Below are 15,100 nucleotides of genomic sequence, written 5' to 3' on the forward strand. Positions count from 1 at the left end.
TCCATCAGGACGGGCCTGCTAAGTGGCAGAAGCCGACTCGGCACTCATGAGAAAACAGGCAGAGGGAACGTCTCATTCTGTTTAAAATCTCACCTGGTCTTCGGTGAAATGTCTTTCATAACCAGGCCATCGAGGTGCTCCGTTCGGCAGTTCTCACGGGGAAGGTCAGCACATCCCAACTCATCTAAGTGGCTCTGCTCGACTCTGAGCTGTGGGGACCGATGAAGCCACGTGCCCTGGGCCTTTCCTTATCGAAGGAACATTCTTCACTTCGAGACTGATATGAAATAGTAATCTTAGTGTTTACAACCATTATCAATGGCTGAGCTGGACCAGCAAGAAACTTCCCCCGTAGGTGCTGCGCTCTCCTTTGAGATGGACCAACGCACGCATTTCTCAGGTAGGAGGCGTCTCTTCCAGAGTCATTATCGAGTTGCCCTGCTTCCTCCAGCCTCAGATTTGGGGACAGCAGCTGCTCTGACATTAGGAGGGGAAACACGCAGCTACATGTGCCTCCAGGGGAGGGATGGGACCCGAGTAAGGTCTCACAGGCACTTCCAGGAGCCGGCCTGCACCGCTTACGGGTCTAACACAAACACCACGTTAGCAACCGTGAGCTGTCAGAATTACTCAAGGCCACAGAGCAAAAAGTGCACCATGTGGGGCTTCCCTGGTAGCGCAGTGGTTGAGAGGCCGCCTGCCGATGCAGAGGACACGGGTTCGTGCCCCAGTCCGGGAAGATCCCACGTGTCGCGGAGCGGCTGGGCCCGTGGGCCGTGGCCGTTGGGCCTGCGCGTCCGGAGCCTGTGCTCCGCGATGGGAGAGGCCACGGCAGTGAGAGGCCCACATACCGCAAAAACAAGAAGTGCACCATGTATTTCTATGCTGAGACCTGGTTCTCTTAGCATGGAACACAGGCATGCATGTACACGTATGCACAAGGAGACGTCTAGGGATTGTAATATTCACTCAAAAATGCAAGCATTAAAATCACCCTGCAAGTAATAACATCACTTTTTTAATTGAAGTTAAGGACAAAAGGCGGTTACATTCAGAGATTAACAGCCTTCATCCAGACGGTTAAAACTATCTTTTCCTTCTTCGTTAACCATCTCCGAATTTCAAGTGATTTCCACAAGTTCTCCAGAACCATCTAAAACTGTCCTTTGAGGCGATCCACCACACCACGGCATGGCAAAGCCTGAGCAAACGCACCGCCGGACATACCTCACTGGATATCATCGTCATCAAAGAGATCTTCAAAATCTACAAAATGAACAAAATCACACATTGATGGGGCACACGAGGTCTACAGCTGAGGAAATAACTATAAAATGAGGTATATGGTCATTCAAAACTAGAGAGAAAACAGTGAACAATCTGATAAAGAACTTTTCCCAGGACAGGTTCTCAATTTTATCAATTTTATCCAACCGGGGCTCATACAGTCCAAAGGGACAGTAGTCCAGAGTGCACCTTTACTCTTGTTTCTACTTAGATGACAATCTTAAGAAAATGCACGAGGGCGTGTTCTGGACCACGTGGGCGACCCCTCACAGCCGTGACTGCGTGCCCGTGAGTACGGCCAGGGCTCTGCTCTCCCCAACGCTGCGTGGAGGGCAGGGGAGGCGGGCTGAAGCTGCCTGCGGCTCCCAGCCGTGAGCAGGAAACTGCAGAGCTGGGGGGAAAAAGGCGGTGGAGGGACAGAGCCCCGTGAGAACGACTCCCTTTAAGAGAGTCTGACCTATAGTTAAGCTTGAGAAACACAGCCTGAGCCCCATTCCCACTAGAAGAAACGCCAGAAATTCACAGCGCACTGCATCCTGCGAGGGGGTCAAAGCCAAACTCATGGTTATTTGTCCTTCTGTTTACTTCTTTGTATATTTTCTACATCCCCACCACGGGTTATATGTTACTTTCCCAAGAAGAGAAAAAGCCACTCACGTGTACCGTGCACTGAGAATGTGCAGAGTAAACGAAGAGCCATTAGGAGGACGGGTTGGTCCCCACACCCCTGCTCCCCGGGGAAAGGCGGCACCCAGGCACCTCCTGCCCCGCCCCGCCCCCCGGACGGCCCCACCGGTGCCCACCTCTGCCACCGCCTGGCCTGGCCTGTGGTCCCGCAGCTCCCCCTGCACCCACCTGTCTGGGCTCTCGCCCCAAGCTGTCCCGGCCCACCCCGTCTAGCGCTCCCATTCTGTAAAACACTGAGCGAGCAGAGTGAACCTCACTCAGGGTTTGAACTCCACTGCCTAGGGGACGACAGGCCATCAAAACCTATCTGTTGAATCATGAGTGAAAAGGACTACGGACAAGTCCTTCCAAAGGCCACTCGGCTTCCTCGCGGGAACGGCTTCCGGCACACCTGGGCCGTCACAACCTGCCGGGCGGCGTCTGCTCGCCTGCGCCCCTTCTCCTCCCTGCCGGACTCGGATTCAGAGGGAGAAGCGCCCTCGTCCGCTCCCGTGCTCACCTGGCCTGAAGGCCTGGGTCCTTCTCACAGGTGCTCTGTCAGAATTAAAGGTCTGTAGGTGGAAATCAGCCAACTGTCTCTAAGCCCCGGGCTGGCAGAGGAGGAGGGGGGCTTGTAAGGAGACCCTCGAAGTGTGAGTGGATCGTGCCGTACTGGGGACCACACACCCCTACCCGGGTGAGGTCCTAGCGGCGGCTCTGCACCCCGTGCTCCCCACACCTGCCCCCGGAGAACTTAACAAACGTCACCCCCTTCAGTCCTGCGGGGACGCTGCCTGGGGAGAGCAGCTGGGCTCCCCGGGAAGGCTGCCCTCATGCAGCAGCCTGGCTTCTCTCGTTAGGCAACAACGCCTGAAAAGCAGCCAGAAAAAACAACACGGGCTCGGGCGCCAGAGAGGTTCGGGGCCCCCGGAAACCAACACGGCAAGGCAACATCCTGGCCGCCACTAACTAGTGACGAAAGTTCTCTGTAGTGGCAGGCACCCTGGATGACAGACGGACGATAAGAGATAAAATACCACTTTACTCTCCTAAGAAAGCGATCTTGTGTTTCTTATGATTTAACCCTTGGTAAGGATGAATATACTCTATAGGAACAAGGCCTTAAGAAACCAGAAGGGGACACGAGAAGGACCCCCTCAAACGTATATGAAGACTTCCTATAAAGTTGGTTTCTCACTGTTTATTTGGTAAAACTCCACCCATGTTCCTGAAGCTAGCATTAAGCCCTTACATGCGAGTAGCTCCCGGTGTCAGAGAAAAGGGGCGGAGAAGAGCAGGAGTGTGGCTGCCACTCTGCACAGGCAGAGCCCAGGGGACAGGAACCCAGTGGCGAACAGGGAGAGGAAAGCAAACCAGCCATTACGAGAGAGGGGAGACGAGAAAGCCAGACGGACCAGACCCTGCTACAGTTTCAGTGTCCAAGTGCACGTTCATGGCTCAAACTCAACAACTGGAACATAAGACTGGAAGCTTTTTTCCCTCCTGAAAAACAGGGCTGCACGGCGTTCCAAGAATGGCACAGGATCTGGCCTTTACTGGTCTACGATCCAAGTCACTCATGCCACAAAGTTGCTCCACTGCATAACCTGCAGAAGAAACAGATTAAAACCGGCCAGCCAACCCCAGCGTCCTTACCATTAAAAAAGTCTGCGTGAACTGCCTTTTCATTGGCCGCCAAGTCCATCAGGAGCCCGGTGCTGCCTCCTGCCTGGGGAAGGAAAGGAAAGCTCATGGCAGCGGGGTTTTCCGAGAGAACGAGTGGTGTAAGTGCCACGCAAGCTCCACACCACTCCTGGGCAGAAAGTGTCCAGGTCGGAGACAACATTTAGTCCAGGGGAAGGGACGGAGTGCGCGCAGGGCTGGGGAGGCGGCATTCCAAGGAATTACGGCGAGGGTCCCCTCGGGTCGGACGTCCTCGACTCCTCTCGCCTTTTCTGTAGAGTCCTGCCGCTGCCCCAAACAGCAGCACTGCTGCGCACACCTGGACAAGAGGCCCCGAGCGCGCGCAAGACTGAGCCTGACCACTGCTCTGCTCTGGACTGCTTCTGAGAGTTAAACCATTTCCCCTGAGAAACTGACCTGCTGACCTGGAGTTCTGGGGAGGGGGGCGGGGCCACCACGGGCCTTCCCACTGCCACCACTCATCGGTGGCAGTGAAACAACGCCACAACCAAAGCTGGGCAACGTGGCGAGGATTCTGAGCCTCTTTTAGAGTCACATGGTGACAGCCAGAGCAGAGGCCTCTGGTGGCAGCACCCTGGACGGCCGGCCCACAGGCCCGCTGCCACCCTGACTCCCGACCGCCCCCAGGCTGTCTGCCCTGCCTCTTGCTGGCTCAAAGGGCAGAGCACCTCCCGCCCTCCCTTAGCAGCGGGGACTCTCAGAGCCTTCCTTCCTTCCTCAGGCGCCCTCCCCTGCCCCGTCCCCACAGGAAGCTGTGCGGATTCTACCTGTGACACAGCTGCGGAGTTTGCGCCTACCTCCCTCTGGAGGCACTGCCTTCATTCAGACCCTCCTCGCGCCCCCTGTCCCCCTGTTTGTACTGCCCCACTCTCTCACCCCAAACCCTCCAGAGCGACGGCGCCACGAACCAGTCAGAGCCGTCACTCCGCACCTTAAAGCCCTCCAGCGACTCCACGCTTGCCTAAAGTAGCGCTTGGAGCACAGGGCTGAGAAGCAGGGGGTGAGTGCAGGTGCCTCGGGACTGGGGTGCAGAGGGCCCACCTGTCCCAGGACGGCTACAGGCCATGCATCATCTGCCCCCCAACCCCACCTGCCCGGCTCCATCCCATTCCCGCTCTCCCACGCACGACCTGCCCTCCCCTAGACCCTGCAGGCCTCGCTCCCGATCCCGCCAGGCCTCGCCCCTAGCTGCGCCCCAGCGCGCCGCCAGCATCTGGCTGCAGCCAGCTGCTCTCCTAAGCCTTTGCTGGGCCACCCCAAAGCCCGGGGGCTTCTAGCAACCCGCACCGCCTTTTGATGCACTAAGAATTGGCACCCAGCGTCTCTCTGTGCTCCCGGGACGCCCAGGAGCACACAGAATGGGTCTGTCCCCCCTGAGGTTTGACAAGGAGAAATCGAGGTCCGGACCCCGCGAAGCCGGCCTGACACTCCGAGCACACACCACTAACACCAGACAGGAACGCCCTGTGCCCAGAGGATGGGGTGACACAACCACCCTGCGCAACTGCCCCGCGCGGAGCACAGACCTGCCAGGCGCCCCTCTCCCCCGCTCCGCGGGCTGGCGGCCGCTTCTTTCCCAAGGGCCGTTGGTCAGCCGAGCTCTCGTCTCCCCTCCTCCCAGACGGGGACTCGCCCCCGCCGCGCCACAGCACGCCATCCCGGCCGGGGCCTACCTCCTCCCCAGCACCTGGCACCAGCTCAACCCCGTCCCCGGGGTCCCCACCAATCGCTCCTGCGGGGCTCCAGGCCGCGGGCACCGACGCTCACCGCAACCCCGGCCCGTAGCCATCCCGGCCGCCACCTCACTGGGTTCCCGGAGGCCCCATTCTCTCGCCCGAGGTAGGAACCGCCGGGACGGCGAGCGCGCCCGCGCAGGCCGCCACCTTCTCTCGCCCCAAACCCGGCCCGCGCCCGACAGCTGGCCTTGGCTCCGCTCCCGCCCGGCCCGGCGCCGCCCGCCTTACCTCGTCCAGATCCACGTAGGGCCCCGCACCCTCGGGAAACATCTCGTCCACCGCCGGCTTCATCTCCGCCTGCAGCTCCGGCGTCCCCGACCCACTTCCGGCCCGCTGACTCCCTCTTCCGGTGCAAGCCCCGCCTTGGCAAGTCTAGACTCGAGAGGACGGCCGACTCTATGGTTTCCCCCCCCCCCCCCCCACCACCATCTGGCAGGTCTAGCCGCCGGAGGACCTTCCACGCTATGGTCCCCTCCTCCATTAGTCGGGGCGGGCAGGACTGGCCTGGTTGGGGCTGGGGTGGGCGGGGTCTCCGCGTGGCTGCCGGCACACAAGGGAAGCCGTGACTTCACCGCGGCCACAGACAGTTTGGACCTAAGGGCCTGACACTGACAGGTGCCCAGGAAATACCCATTAAAGAGTATGCGTGGGTAACAGAGTAAAAAGGCAACCCACAGAATGGGAGAAGATATTTGCAAACCATATATCTGATAAGGGATTAATATACAGAATGTACAGAGGACTCCTAAAATTCAACAACAGAAAACAAGGAGTCCGATTAAAAAATCAGCAAAGGACTGGAATAGACATTTATCCAAAGAAGATTTATAACTGGCCAATAAACCTATGAAAAGATGTTCAACATCACTGATCATCAAAGAAAGACAAACCAAACCACAATGAGATACCACCCCACATCCATCGGCATGGCTACTGTCAAAACCCCAGAAAATACCAAATGTTAGCAAGGATGTGGGGAAATTGGAACCCTTGTGCGCTGTTGGTTGGAATGTAAAATGGTGCGGCTATTGTAGAAAACAGTACGGAGGTTCCTCGAAAGTGAAACATAGATTTACCGTATGGTCCAGGATTCCACCCTAGGCATAAACCCAAAAGAATTGACAGCAGAGTCTCGAAGAGGTATTTGTACACCCACGTTCACAGCAACATTTTTCACAATGGCTAAAATGTGAAAGAGCTCGGGTAGGTATCCATCAACATTTCAATGGTTGAGCAAAATGTGGTCCATCCATACAGTAGAATATTATTCAGCCTTTAAAAGGAAGGAAATTCTAACAGCTGCTCCAATGTGGGTGAACCTTGAGGACATTATGCTTAGTGAAATCTCCAAAAGACAAATACCGTATGATTCCGCTTATATGAGGTACGCAGAGTAATCAAATTCATAGAGACAGAAAGTAGAATGGGGCTGGGGGAGGGGGAGGGGGAGTTAGTGCTTAATGAGGAGAAGAAATAGCCTGGAGATGGACGGTGATGATGGTTGCATAACAATGTGAATGCACTTAATGCCTCTCAAAAGTAGTTAAGATAGTAAATGTTCCGTTGTATGTATTTTATCATAAGTTTTTTAAAAGAATGTGAATGAGAGAGAAGTGAGGGCAGGAGGGAGAGGGGAAGGGATGGTAGGGAAGGAGAGCATAAGATATCTGAGCTAGACTTTTAGAAGTAGGTAGGCTTGGGGGCTGGGCTGCCAGAGAAGTGGGGGCAGGGAGGGGGAGGGGGAGGGCGAGGGTGTTTCCACGGAGACAGGAATTGAGCCTAGATTGAGCAGGGATTGTGGCCCCGGGTCAGGCGTGGGTGGACAGCGCAGGGCCAAGGGAGAAAGGAAAGTGACTGGCCGGGTGGCTGAGCCTCCAATGTCACCATGACACAAGTCACCCCAAGTGCCCGAGGGAAAGTCAGACCAGTGAAGCCTGAGTCCGTGGTACCAGCCAACTCCCCTTCTGAGTAGTTTCAAAGCACAGGGACCCCCATTCCTGTGGAGAGGTGAGGTCTCCAGGAGAGCGGGGCACAGAGTCCGCCCCAGGGGACACATGTTTATGGAAGAGCAGAAGCAGGGCAGTGATGTCACAGGGGTGGAAGGACAGGGTCGGCTTGGGGAACCTGGAGAGCACCAGGGGATTGGGCTTGTCGCTGGGTGACCACATCCAGACCACATCCTTTGAGAGTGAAAGGGACCCTATTGGTGACTGCTCCAGGACAGCAGGTGTGAACAAAAATGTCGCCGGCTGTATCAGTAAACAAAGGATGTTGAGGCCGTCAGGCCCTCAGCCTCTGCAGCGGCTCCCACTGTGCACCCTGAGGGGATTCAGGATGGAGGAGAGCCCGATCCTGGCCCGCAGGAGAGTTCAGGTGCATATCAAAGGAGTAATTTCAGTGAGCCCAGACGCTTGCATCTTCCCGTACAAAGAAAAGCACTAAATTCATTAACTTGAGATGTCTGGTTTTCTTTAATTAGCAGGAATCTTTTGATGTCCCAACTACCTAGTCTTTTTTGGCAAAAACTATAGATCCTGGCTCCTCCCTTCCCTCTTCAGGACCGTGAGATCTGAGAGGCTGTCTCCTGAGCTTAAGTCCTCAGTATGTCTGCCAAATAAAACATAATTCTCAACTTCTAAGTTGTGCGTTTTTTTCAGTCGACGGGGCATTGACTGCTGGGCACAGCGGGCGTGTGGTCCCCAGGCCATCAGCGGCGAGGCAGGGATGAGAAGACAGTGGCTGCCGGTGGTGCTTGTTGGTAGCAAGCATTGAGGGGTGAAGCCAGCTGAGGACGTGGGGCAGGAAGTGGAGGGGTCCCCCGCCACCAGGTCTGACTGTGAAGGGAAACCAAGAGGGGTGCACAGAAGGGAAATGGAGCTGTGTGTGCTCAGGTGAACAGAGAGGGTCCTGAATGGGGAGCCGGGTGCCCCCGGGGCCACAGGGCAGGCGGGTAGGGCGTCTGCTGAGGGTTGCTTGAGGGTGGGGTTTTCTTCTTCTGAGAACAGGAGGGCAGCTGGGACTTTGAAGACACGCAATAATGCAGCTATGTGTCTTGGGTGGTCATGGGTGTGTCCAAGAGGGGACACAGCTCTGGCCAGGGCACCCCAGGGGCTTCCCCGGGAGGCGCACGGGAGGCAGTCCTTCGAGCACTTTGGAGGGGCATCTGGAGCCGTCATTCTCCAATGCTTGACGTAACTGGGTGCATGAAAATCCGAGTGGCATGTAAATGACCACACACACGCAAACACACACGCACGCACATGAATTAACACACAGGTCAGCACCATGTCCAGGGGGTGAGGGTGCCTTTCGTCTGGTACGTTTGGTCAAGGCCCAGCTGCCACAAGTGGACTCTCATAGGAGTCGGGACTTTGTGTGTGTGTGTGTGTGTGTGTGTGTGTGTGTGTGTGTGTGTGTGCAGTTAATTTACAGAAACCAAACTCAGACCAGCTCAAGGGGGAAAAGAAACAAAGAATGTACTGGTTTTTCCCAAAGCGACAGGCTAGGCCAACAGATTCTTCCTCTTTCACATTGAAGCCTGGACACAGGGAGGGAAGCTACACACTGGCCACAGGAGGTGGAGACAGAAGTGAGGGCAGGAAGCCTTGCTGGACGGCTGGGGCCAGTGGGCAGCCACTGCCTGGGCACCGCGGCCACCTCCCCTCCCCCTCCCAGGTCCCTCCCAGCACAGCTGGGTGTTCATGCCAGGGTCCCGGGAGAGAACTCTCAGAATAACCCCTACTTCTCACTTACCTTAAAGGACAGCCTGCAGACCCTGGAGGCTGCACACAGGATGGAGTTCATTCCATCACATATTTCCAACGAGCAGAACACGCAGCACCCGAGTTTCACAAAACCTTACAAACTTCTTATTGTGTGTAGTGGTTTCTATGGTTAGATGCTAGTACAAATACCAGTGTCTAAAGTTAAATAGGGAGTATTTTCTATTATTTTATTTTAAAGACAAGCAGCTTGCAGCCCATTAAACCGGTTTCTTCGCCACCTGGTGGGGCGGGGCCCAAACCTCGTGCGTCCTGGCTCTGCCCAGGGCAGGCAGCCCCACTCCCCCCAAGTCCCCGAGTCTGCACTGCTGGTGGTCATGTTTTGGGGGCCCTTCTGCCTGCAGACCCAGCGCCCAGGCACTCGGCGATGCCCACAGACCGGCTGCCCTGGTGTGAGTTGAGCACGAGGGGTGGAGCCCCGGCAGGGCGTCCAGCCCAGGGAGGCCGCTGTGGGTCTGCCTGTTGTCCAGCTCAGTGGCCAAGGGTGGGGGGGTTCCTGGGGCGCAGCTGCCTGGATGGGACCTGGGTCCTGTCAACAAGCCAGGCAGTTAGCTGGTGTCTGCTTGCCTCAGTTTCCCCACCTACACTCTGGGGATCCTCCTAGGGTCAGTGTGAGGACAGGGGGCATCGCAGTTGGTGCTCTGTGGACAGACACCATGCACAGGCCTTTCTAAGAAGTGTTCCCTGATGGGCAAGAGGGGCCGGGCTGATTTGTCAAATGAGAGAGTAAGTGGAGCAGAGTGGAGATGCTTCTCCTAAGAAAACCAAGAAGACCACCACGTGCGTCGTGCATTCAAGTCAGGAGTTTATTCAGTACGAGGCCGGCCCGACTCCCACGGGCTGGGGGCCCCCCTGCCCCGGATGCTCACTCCTCCCTGTAGGGGACGTGGAAGCCCAGGGTGGTCCCCAGCGGGAAGTGGGCGAAGAAGGTGCGGGCCATGTCCTCCAGCTGGGGGTAGGCCCCCAGGGCCTGGAAGTGTTGCACATAGTTCCAGAAGTCGGACGTGGAGAAGGGCCAGTAGGGCATGGCCGGCAGCTCCGCGTAGGGGTCTGGAGGGGGGACAACAGTTGCTAAGGGGCTGACCCACCCGCACCTGCGCGGAGGCACTGAGCCTGGCCATCTGAGGAGCAGCTGCGGGTAACACTAGCCCTGCCCCTCAGGACTCCTGGCCTGGGGACAGAGGAGGGGAGAAGGGCGGAGTCTGGCCCATCCTGCAGACACTGAGCGGGATGCAGGGCATGCGGCTGGGATTCGGAGGACACCACAGCCCCCAGCCTTGGAGTCCGGGTGCTCTGCACCAAGGTGGGACTAGGGGCCTGAGATGAGAATGCTGGGGTCCTCGGGGGCTCAGAGGGTCTCTCCTGCCCGGTGTGTCCCCAGTGGCTGGAGGAGAGGGCCCAGGGAAGAGGCTGCAGTCCCTCTGCCAGTGCGGCTCAGCCTACACCTGAGCCGGGGCTCCCACTTCCCCCGCTCTGGACCGGAGGCCAGCTCCCACCCGGCCACTCTTCTTCCCCCACCGCCCCCCAGACACGTGAGACCAGAACCGGGAAAGCAATACGGTACCTCCTTCCTCCTGCACCGGCTTGGCCCCTGCGAGGGAAGGGAGAGAAGTCACCCCAGAGGCCCCCCAGGAAGGACCTCACCACCCACCGGTACTCCAGTGCCTAGACAGGACAGCACAGGAGGACAGGCAGCCCCTCACCTGCCAGAGGTCCCAGCAGGAGGCAGAGGGCCAGCCCGGGCACCAGGTAGGTCTTCATGTTCCCCAGGCCTGTCCCCCACCGACCGATGGTGCTCAGGTCCACCTGCAGCAAGAGGAACCCGGACAGGTGAGACCACCCACCCCTCGGACCGCCACTGCTCCCGCCACCCACAGGTGGGCCACTCCTGGGAAAATAGCTCTGGTGAAAAGAGAAGTTGCCAGTGTTTTCCTGACAATTTCGATTTCAGTGGCTTCAAGCCTTTCTTCTGAGGCTAACCTCCGGGCAGAATCAGTTGGCCTTATTTAATTTAACTATTTAAGGAATCCCCCCCCACCCCGCATATGCCCTCCCCAGAGGTTACCTCGCAGCTGCTGTCCTCCAGCCGTGTAGCCTGACGGGCGTCTGCTGCCAGCGCACAGGCTCCCCTTTATAAAAGGCCGGGGACAGGGGCAGACGTCACCTCCGTGAACCTTCAAACTGAATATTCCATCCCCGCCCAGAGGACTGAGGGCTTCTGTGACCCTGCTGGCGGCCACCTCCCAGGAGTCCACTTTTGGGAATCTGATCCAAAGATCAAATTGGGAGAAAAACATTTTTGCACAGGCCTAAGGTTTTAGGACTGAATTCAACATTGGTACTCAAAATAAACCCAATTTCCTTTCTACCAGGAGAGAAAGACATTCGAAGTCTGACATTGGGGCTGCGATGCCCCCCTTGTGGGAGCAGGGTAATCACAGAGCTGCCCCGGGGACAGGCAGGCAGGACGGGACCCTCGGGGAGCCAACAGCAGCCCTGGGTCAGCAGCCCCCGCTGACAGGTCACCGTTGAGCACAGTGACAGGCAGGAAGCGAGGTGTCCAGCCTGATGTCCCACCTCCAGACTGGCGCCTCTGGCTTATAAGCAGTGATTAAGTCTGTCGCCATGCAAGACAGCTACTTAGCAGGTGACCGTTACAGGTTCCTCAGGTATGAGGGGACTATAGCCCCCAGATGCACAGGAAGGATGTCTTCTGGCAAAGAAGCCCCAGCAGAATTTAGGGGTTCGAGTCCCCGGCTCCACCAGAATCTGCTCACATGTCCCCACCCAAGTGAGGAGGGGCTGTGCTTCCCCCCAGAATGCCCAGACTTTCAGAGATGGGACCCGAGCGTCCTCTGTTCAACCTGCCTGTGATGCGGCCGCACACCAGGCTGAACTTTGGGTTTTATTTTCAGAAGTCGGACCCTGTGCCTCTAGAGAGAAATCCTTTTAGGGAAGCTGAGCTGCGGTCCTCAGGTGGGCACTTGGTAACCGTGTCGGGGTCCCCAGAACCTCTCCCAGGCGCGCTAGGGGGCCCCCAGGACTCAGCAGAGCCCGTGCTCACAGCTGGATTCAGGACAGAGAAAGGATACAAAGCAGCATCAGTAAAAGGAAGAGGCTGATGGGGACAAGTCGGGGACCAGGCGTGAGCACACGACACACTTAGCTCTCTGCCACCAGCCGTGATGACCTGTGACGTGCTGTCTCCCCGGGGAGCCCGTCAGAGACACAGCGCCTGGGGCTTTTCCTGGGAGTGGTCGCAGGCACCTGTGCCTGGTGAAGGTTCCAGACTCCCAGGAGGAAGCGGCACTCCGCAAGAGCCTCACTGGGCACAAACGTCTAGGGGCCGTGAGGCCGTCTGCTCCACGAGGGGGCTGGGGACCCTCCCGGCGCGCCCAGCCCAAGGCCAGCCTCGCGGGCAGGCCTGTCTGAGGGGCTTTTCTGCACAGCACAGACGCTCTCTGCTTCTCTGTCTGCCCCTGGCTGGGAATCTTAAGCTCTGAGCTCCTCATTTCCTTTTCCCAAATTCTCCAGCACACTTAGAAGCTACCAGCCAACCCAACAGACTTTACTCCTTATTCCCACTAAGGGGCTGTGACAGCAGCTGCCCGGTCACCCACAACTGTGCCTCCTGTAGGCACTTGGCTTCGGGACTCGATCTTGCACTTGGTGCCGTGAACGACGGAGGCCCTTGACCACTGCGAATGGCGCCACTGATGTCAGAGGCCAGAGAAGCAGCTCCCGAGCCCCTCCTGAGCCCTGTAACCCCCTGGGCCCCTCTCCCGGCTCCAGTACTCCACCCAACAGGGCCACTCGGAGCGTAAGGGGACACGCGGTTTAGGTAGGAACAGGCCTTATGCAGCATGGGGAGCTGAGGATGTGAAGTCTGGAAGGGCGGGTGGGAGCCAGCCTCCGCGGGTCTGGCGTCTGTGCGTTTCGGGCCCGGCGTTGCGGTGAGCCTGGGACCGCCGGTGCTCTGCGGGGGAAGTGTGCAGCTGGCCACGGCGCGGCGGGGAGCGGGGACCAGCCGGTCTTGCTACCGTCATCACCACGTTGTCGATCACTAACGGTTCCATGTCTGAAGACGATGTGCGAACATCCCTGTGATGTTGGGGAAAACGAAATAAAATTACAAGTACTTATTTTATAACTGATTACTTCACTATAAAACACTATACATAGAAAAAGTCCACAAGTAATGAGCAGTGATGGTGTTGGGAGCTATGGGCAGTGATGGTGTTGGGAGCTATGGGTATATATGTTTTTCCTTCTTTCTGGGTATTCATGTTTTCCTCAATTCATTACTTTTATTTTTTTAACTTAATTTTTATTTTATATTGGGGTAGAGTTGATTTACAATGTTGTGTTAGTTTCAGGTGTACAGCACAGTGATTCAGTTATACATACACATATTTCCATTCTCTTTCAGATTCTTTTTCCATATAGGTTATTACAGAGTATTGAGTAGAGTTCCTCCCTGTGCGGTACAGTAGATCCTTGTTGATTATCTATTTTATATATAGGAGTGTGTATATGTCAATCCCAAACTCCTAATTTATCCCTCTCCCACCTTTCGCCTTTGGTAACCATAAGTTTGTTTACCTTTATAATGGGAAAAAAAATCTTAAAAAAACCCACCACCCCAAGCTCCCTGTTACTTAGCTTTCTGATCTGCTGGCCTGGGTCAACCTCCTGGGTCGTCCATAACCACCCCCAGGCTGCTGTTGGCTCCACCCCCAACCTTTTCTTGCCTCCTGAGTTCTTCAAGCTCCTCTCCCTTGCTGACCTGCACACAGAACGTCTTGGGCACCACCTGGAGGGCTCTACCTGGAGGGGCTCCACCTGAAGGGTCCCACCTGGAGAACCCCAACTGGGGCCCACTCCTCTGCCCCCTGGAGGATGGCCCCTTCACCCCCTCACCAGGTAGCCTTCCCCCAGTGACCCTTGCTGGGGCTCTGCACACCCAGCCGTGTACTGTTCTTTTTCAGTGGGACCCCAAAGCAGTGGTTCTCACACTATGTACAGATCGCCCAGGGATCCTGTTAAAATGCAGTTCTGATTCAGCAGGCTGGAGGTAGAGCCTGGGACCCTGCGCCCCTCAAGGCTCCCAGGAGATGTCTGTGCTGCTGGTCCCAGAGCACATTTAGGGTAGGGAGGCACGCACAAGCAGGTTCTCCACCTGGGCAGTGTCAGAATCACCTAGGGGACATGGCAGAATGCAGATCCCTGGGCCCCTACCTCTCAGAGTTCTGATTCAAGAGCTCAGGGGTGGGCCCAGGACTCTGCCTTTCTATCACATTACCAGGGGTGCGCTCAGCAGATCCAGGGCCAGGCTTTGAGAGCTGCTGTCCGGAGAAGTTCTTAACCCTGGCTGCACATGGGGACCACCTGCAGAGCTTTTAAATAGTCAGGATTTCCAGCCCCCAGGCTCCTGAGGCAGGATGCCAATATAATGGTTCAGCGGTGGGACCCAGGCTGGTGGTGGTGAAATCTCTGAAGCCGGGTTGACTGCCCCTGCCCCTGCCCTGCCCAGCACCCTCCCTGTGGACGCCTTGGAGCCTCCGAAGGTCCCACCTGCCTGCGGTGAGAAGCAGCTCTGGTTGCAATATACGGGGCTTGAGGGACGAAGTGGACAGAAGCTGCCCGTCTCCCTCTTTGCTACCCAGGCAGAGAGAGGGGCCGGGCTGCGGAGCTCTGCCAGCTGTGCGGGCAGGCAGGGCCGGGGAGGCCGACCTGGGGACCCTTCACCTCTGCAGCTCCACCTGCCCCAGGGGCGGCCTTGTTCCGGTCCTCCCGGGCCAGTGCCGCAGTTGCTCCCATTAGGAGGTCTCGGGGCGCCCCCTGCTGCCAGCTCAGGAACACCAGGTGTGGCCTCCTGCTACGGTGCCTGAGCCCCCGCACACTCCAGAGCCTGCGCCCCCCAGG

The 15,100-nt window shown here is 57.2% G+C and overlaps 2 protein-coding genes across 2 annotated transcripts; both read right to left on the reverse strand.

Annotated features, from left to right (window-relative positions):
* Positions 1-996: 996 nt before the first annotated feature.
* COPS9 (COP9 signalosome subunit 9) lies at positions 997-5,777 on the reverse strand. The gene is made up of 3 exons (XM_004262537.4): positions 5,622-5,777; positions 3,610-3,682; positions 997-1,266 (listed from the first exon to the last, which is right to left on the reverse strand). Exons 1-3 carry the CDS (start codon positions 5,682-5,684, stop codon positions 1,229-1,231), a joined length of 174 nt encoding a protein of 57 aa, XP_004262585.1. The 5' UTR covers positions 5,685-5,777; the 3' UTR covers positions 997-1,228.
* A 4,263-nt stretch (positions 5,778-10,040) lies between these two features.
* Positions 10,041-10,936, reverse strand: OTOS (otospiralin). The gene is made up of 3 exons (XM_004262536.1): positions 10,879-10,936; positions 10,740-10,766; positions 10,041-10,225 (listed from the first exon to the last, which is right to left on the reverse strand). The coding sequence occupies exons 1-3, from the start codon at positions 10,934-10,936 to the stop codon at positions 10,041-10,043; spliced, it is 270 nt and encodes an 89-aa protein (XP_004262584.1).
* Between the last annotated feature and the right edge of the window lie 4,164 nt (positions 10,937-15,100).

Source organism: Orcinus orca, chromosome 7 (genome assembly GCF_937001465.1).
Source record: "Orcinus orca chromosome 7, mOrcOrc1.1, whole genome shotgun sequence".
Taxonomy (NCBI): Eukaryota; Metazoa; Chordata; class Mammalia; order Artiodactyla; family Delphinidae; genus Orcinus; species Orcinus orca.

Coding starts and splice junctions, on each gene's coding strand:
- OTOS (XM_004262536.1), bottom strand. CDS start 10,936: ATGAAGACCTACCTGGTGCCCGGGCTGGCCCTCTGCCTCCTGCTGGGA. Junction 10,767..10,878: donor CCTGCTGGGACCTCTGGCAG/GTGAGGGGCTGC, acceptor CTTCCCTCGCAG/GGGCCAAGCCGGTGCAGGAG. Junction 10,226..10,739: donor GCCGGTGCAGGAGGAAGGAG/GTACCGTATTGC, acceptor TCCCCCCTCCAG/ACCCCTACGCGGAGCTGCCG.
- COPS9 (XM_004262537.4), bottom strand. CDS start 5,684: ATGAAGCCGGCGGTGGACGAGATGTTTCCCGAGGGTGCGGGGCCCTAC. Junction 3,683..5,621: donor CCTACGTGGATCTGGACGAG/GTAAGGCGGGCG, acceptor TTCCTTCCCCAG/GCAGGAGGCAGCACCGGGCT. Junction 1,267..3,609: donor TCACGCAGACTTTTTTAATG/GTAAGGACGCTG, acceptor TTCATTTTGTAG/ATTTTGAAGATCTCTTTGAT.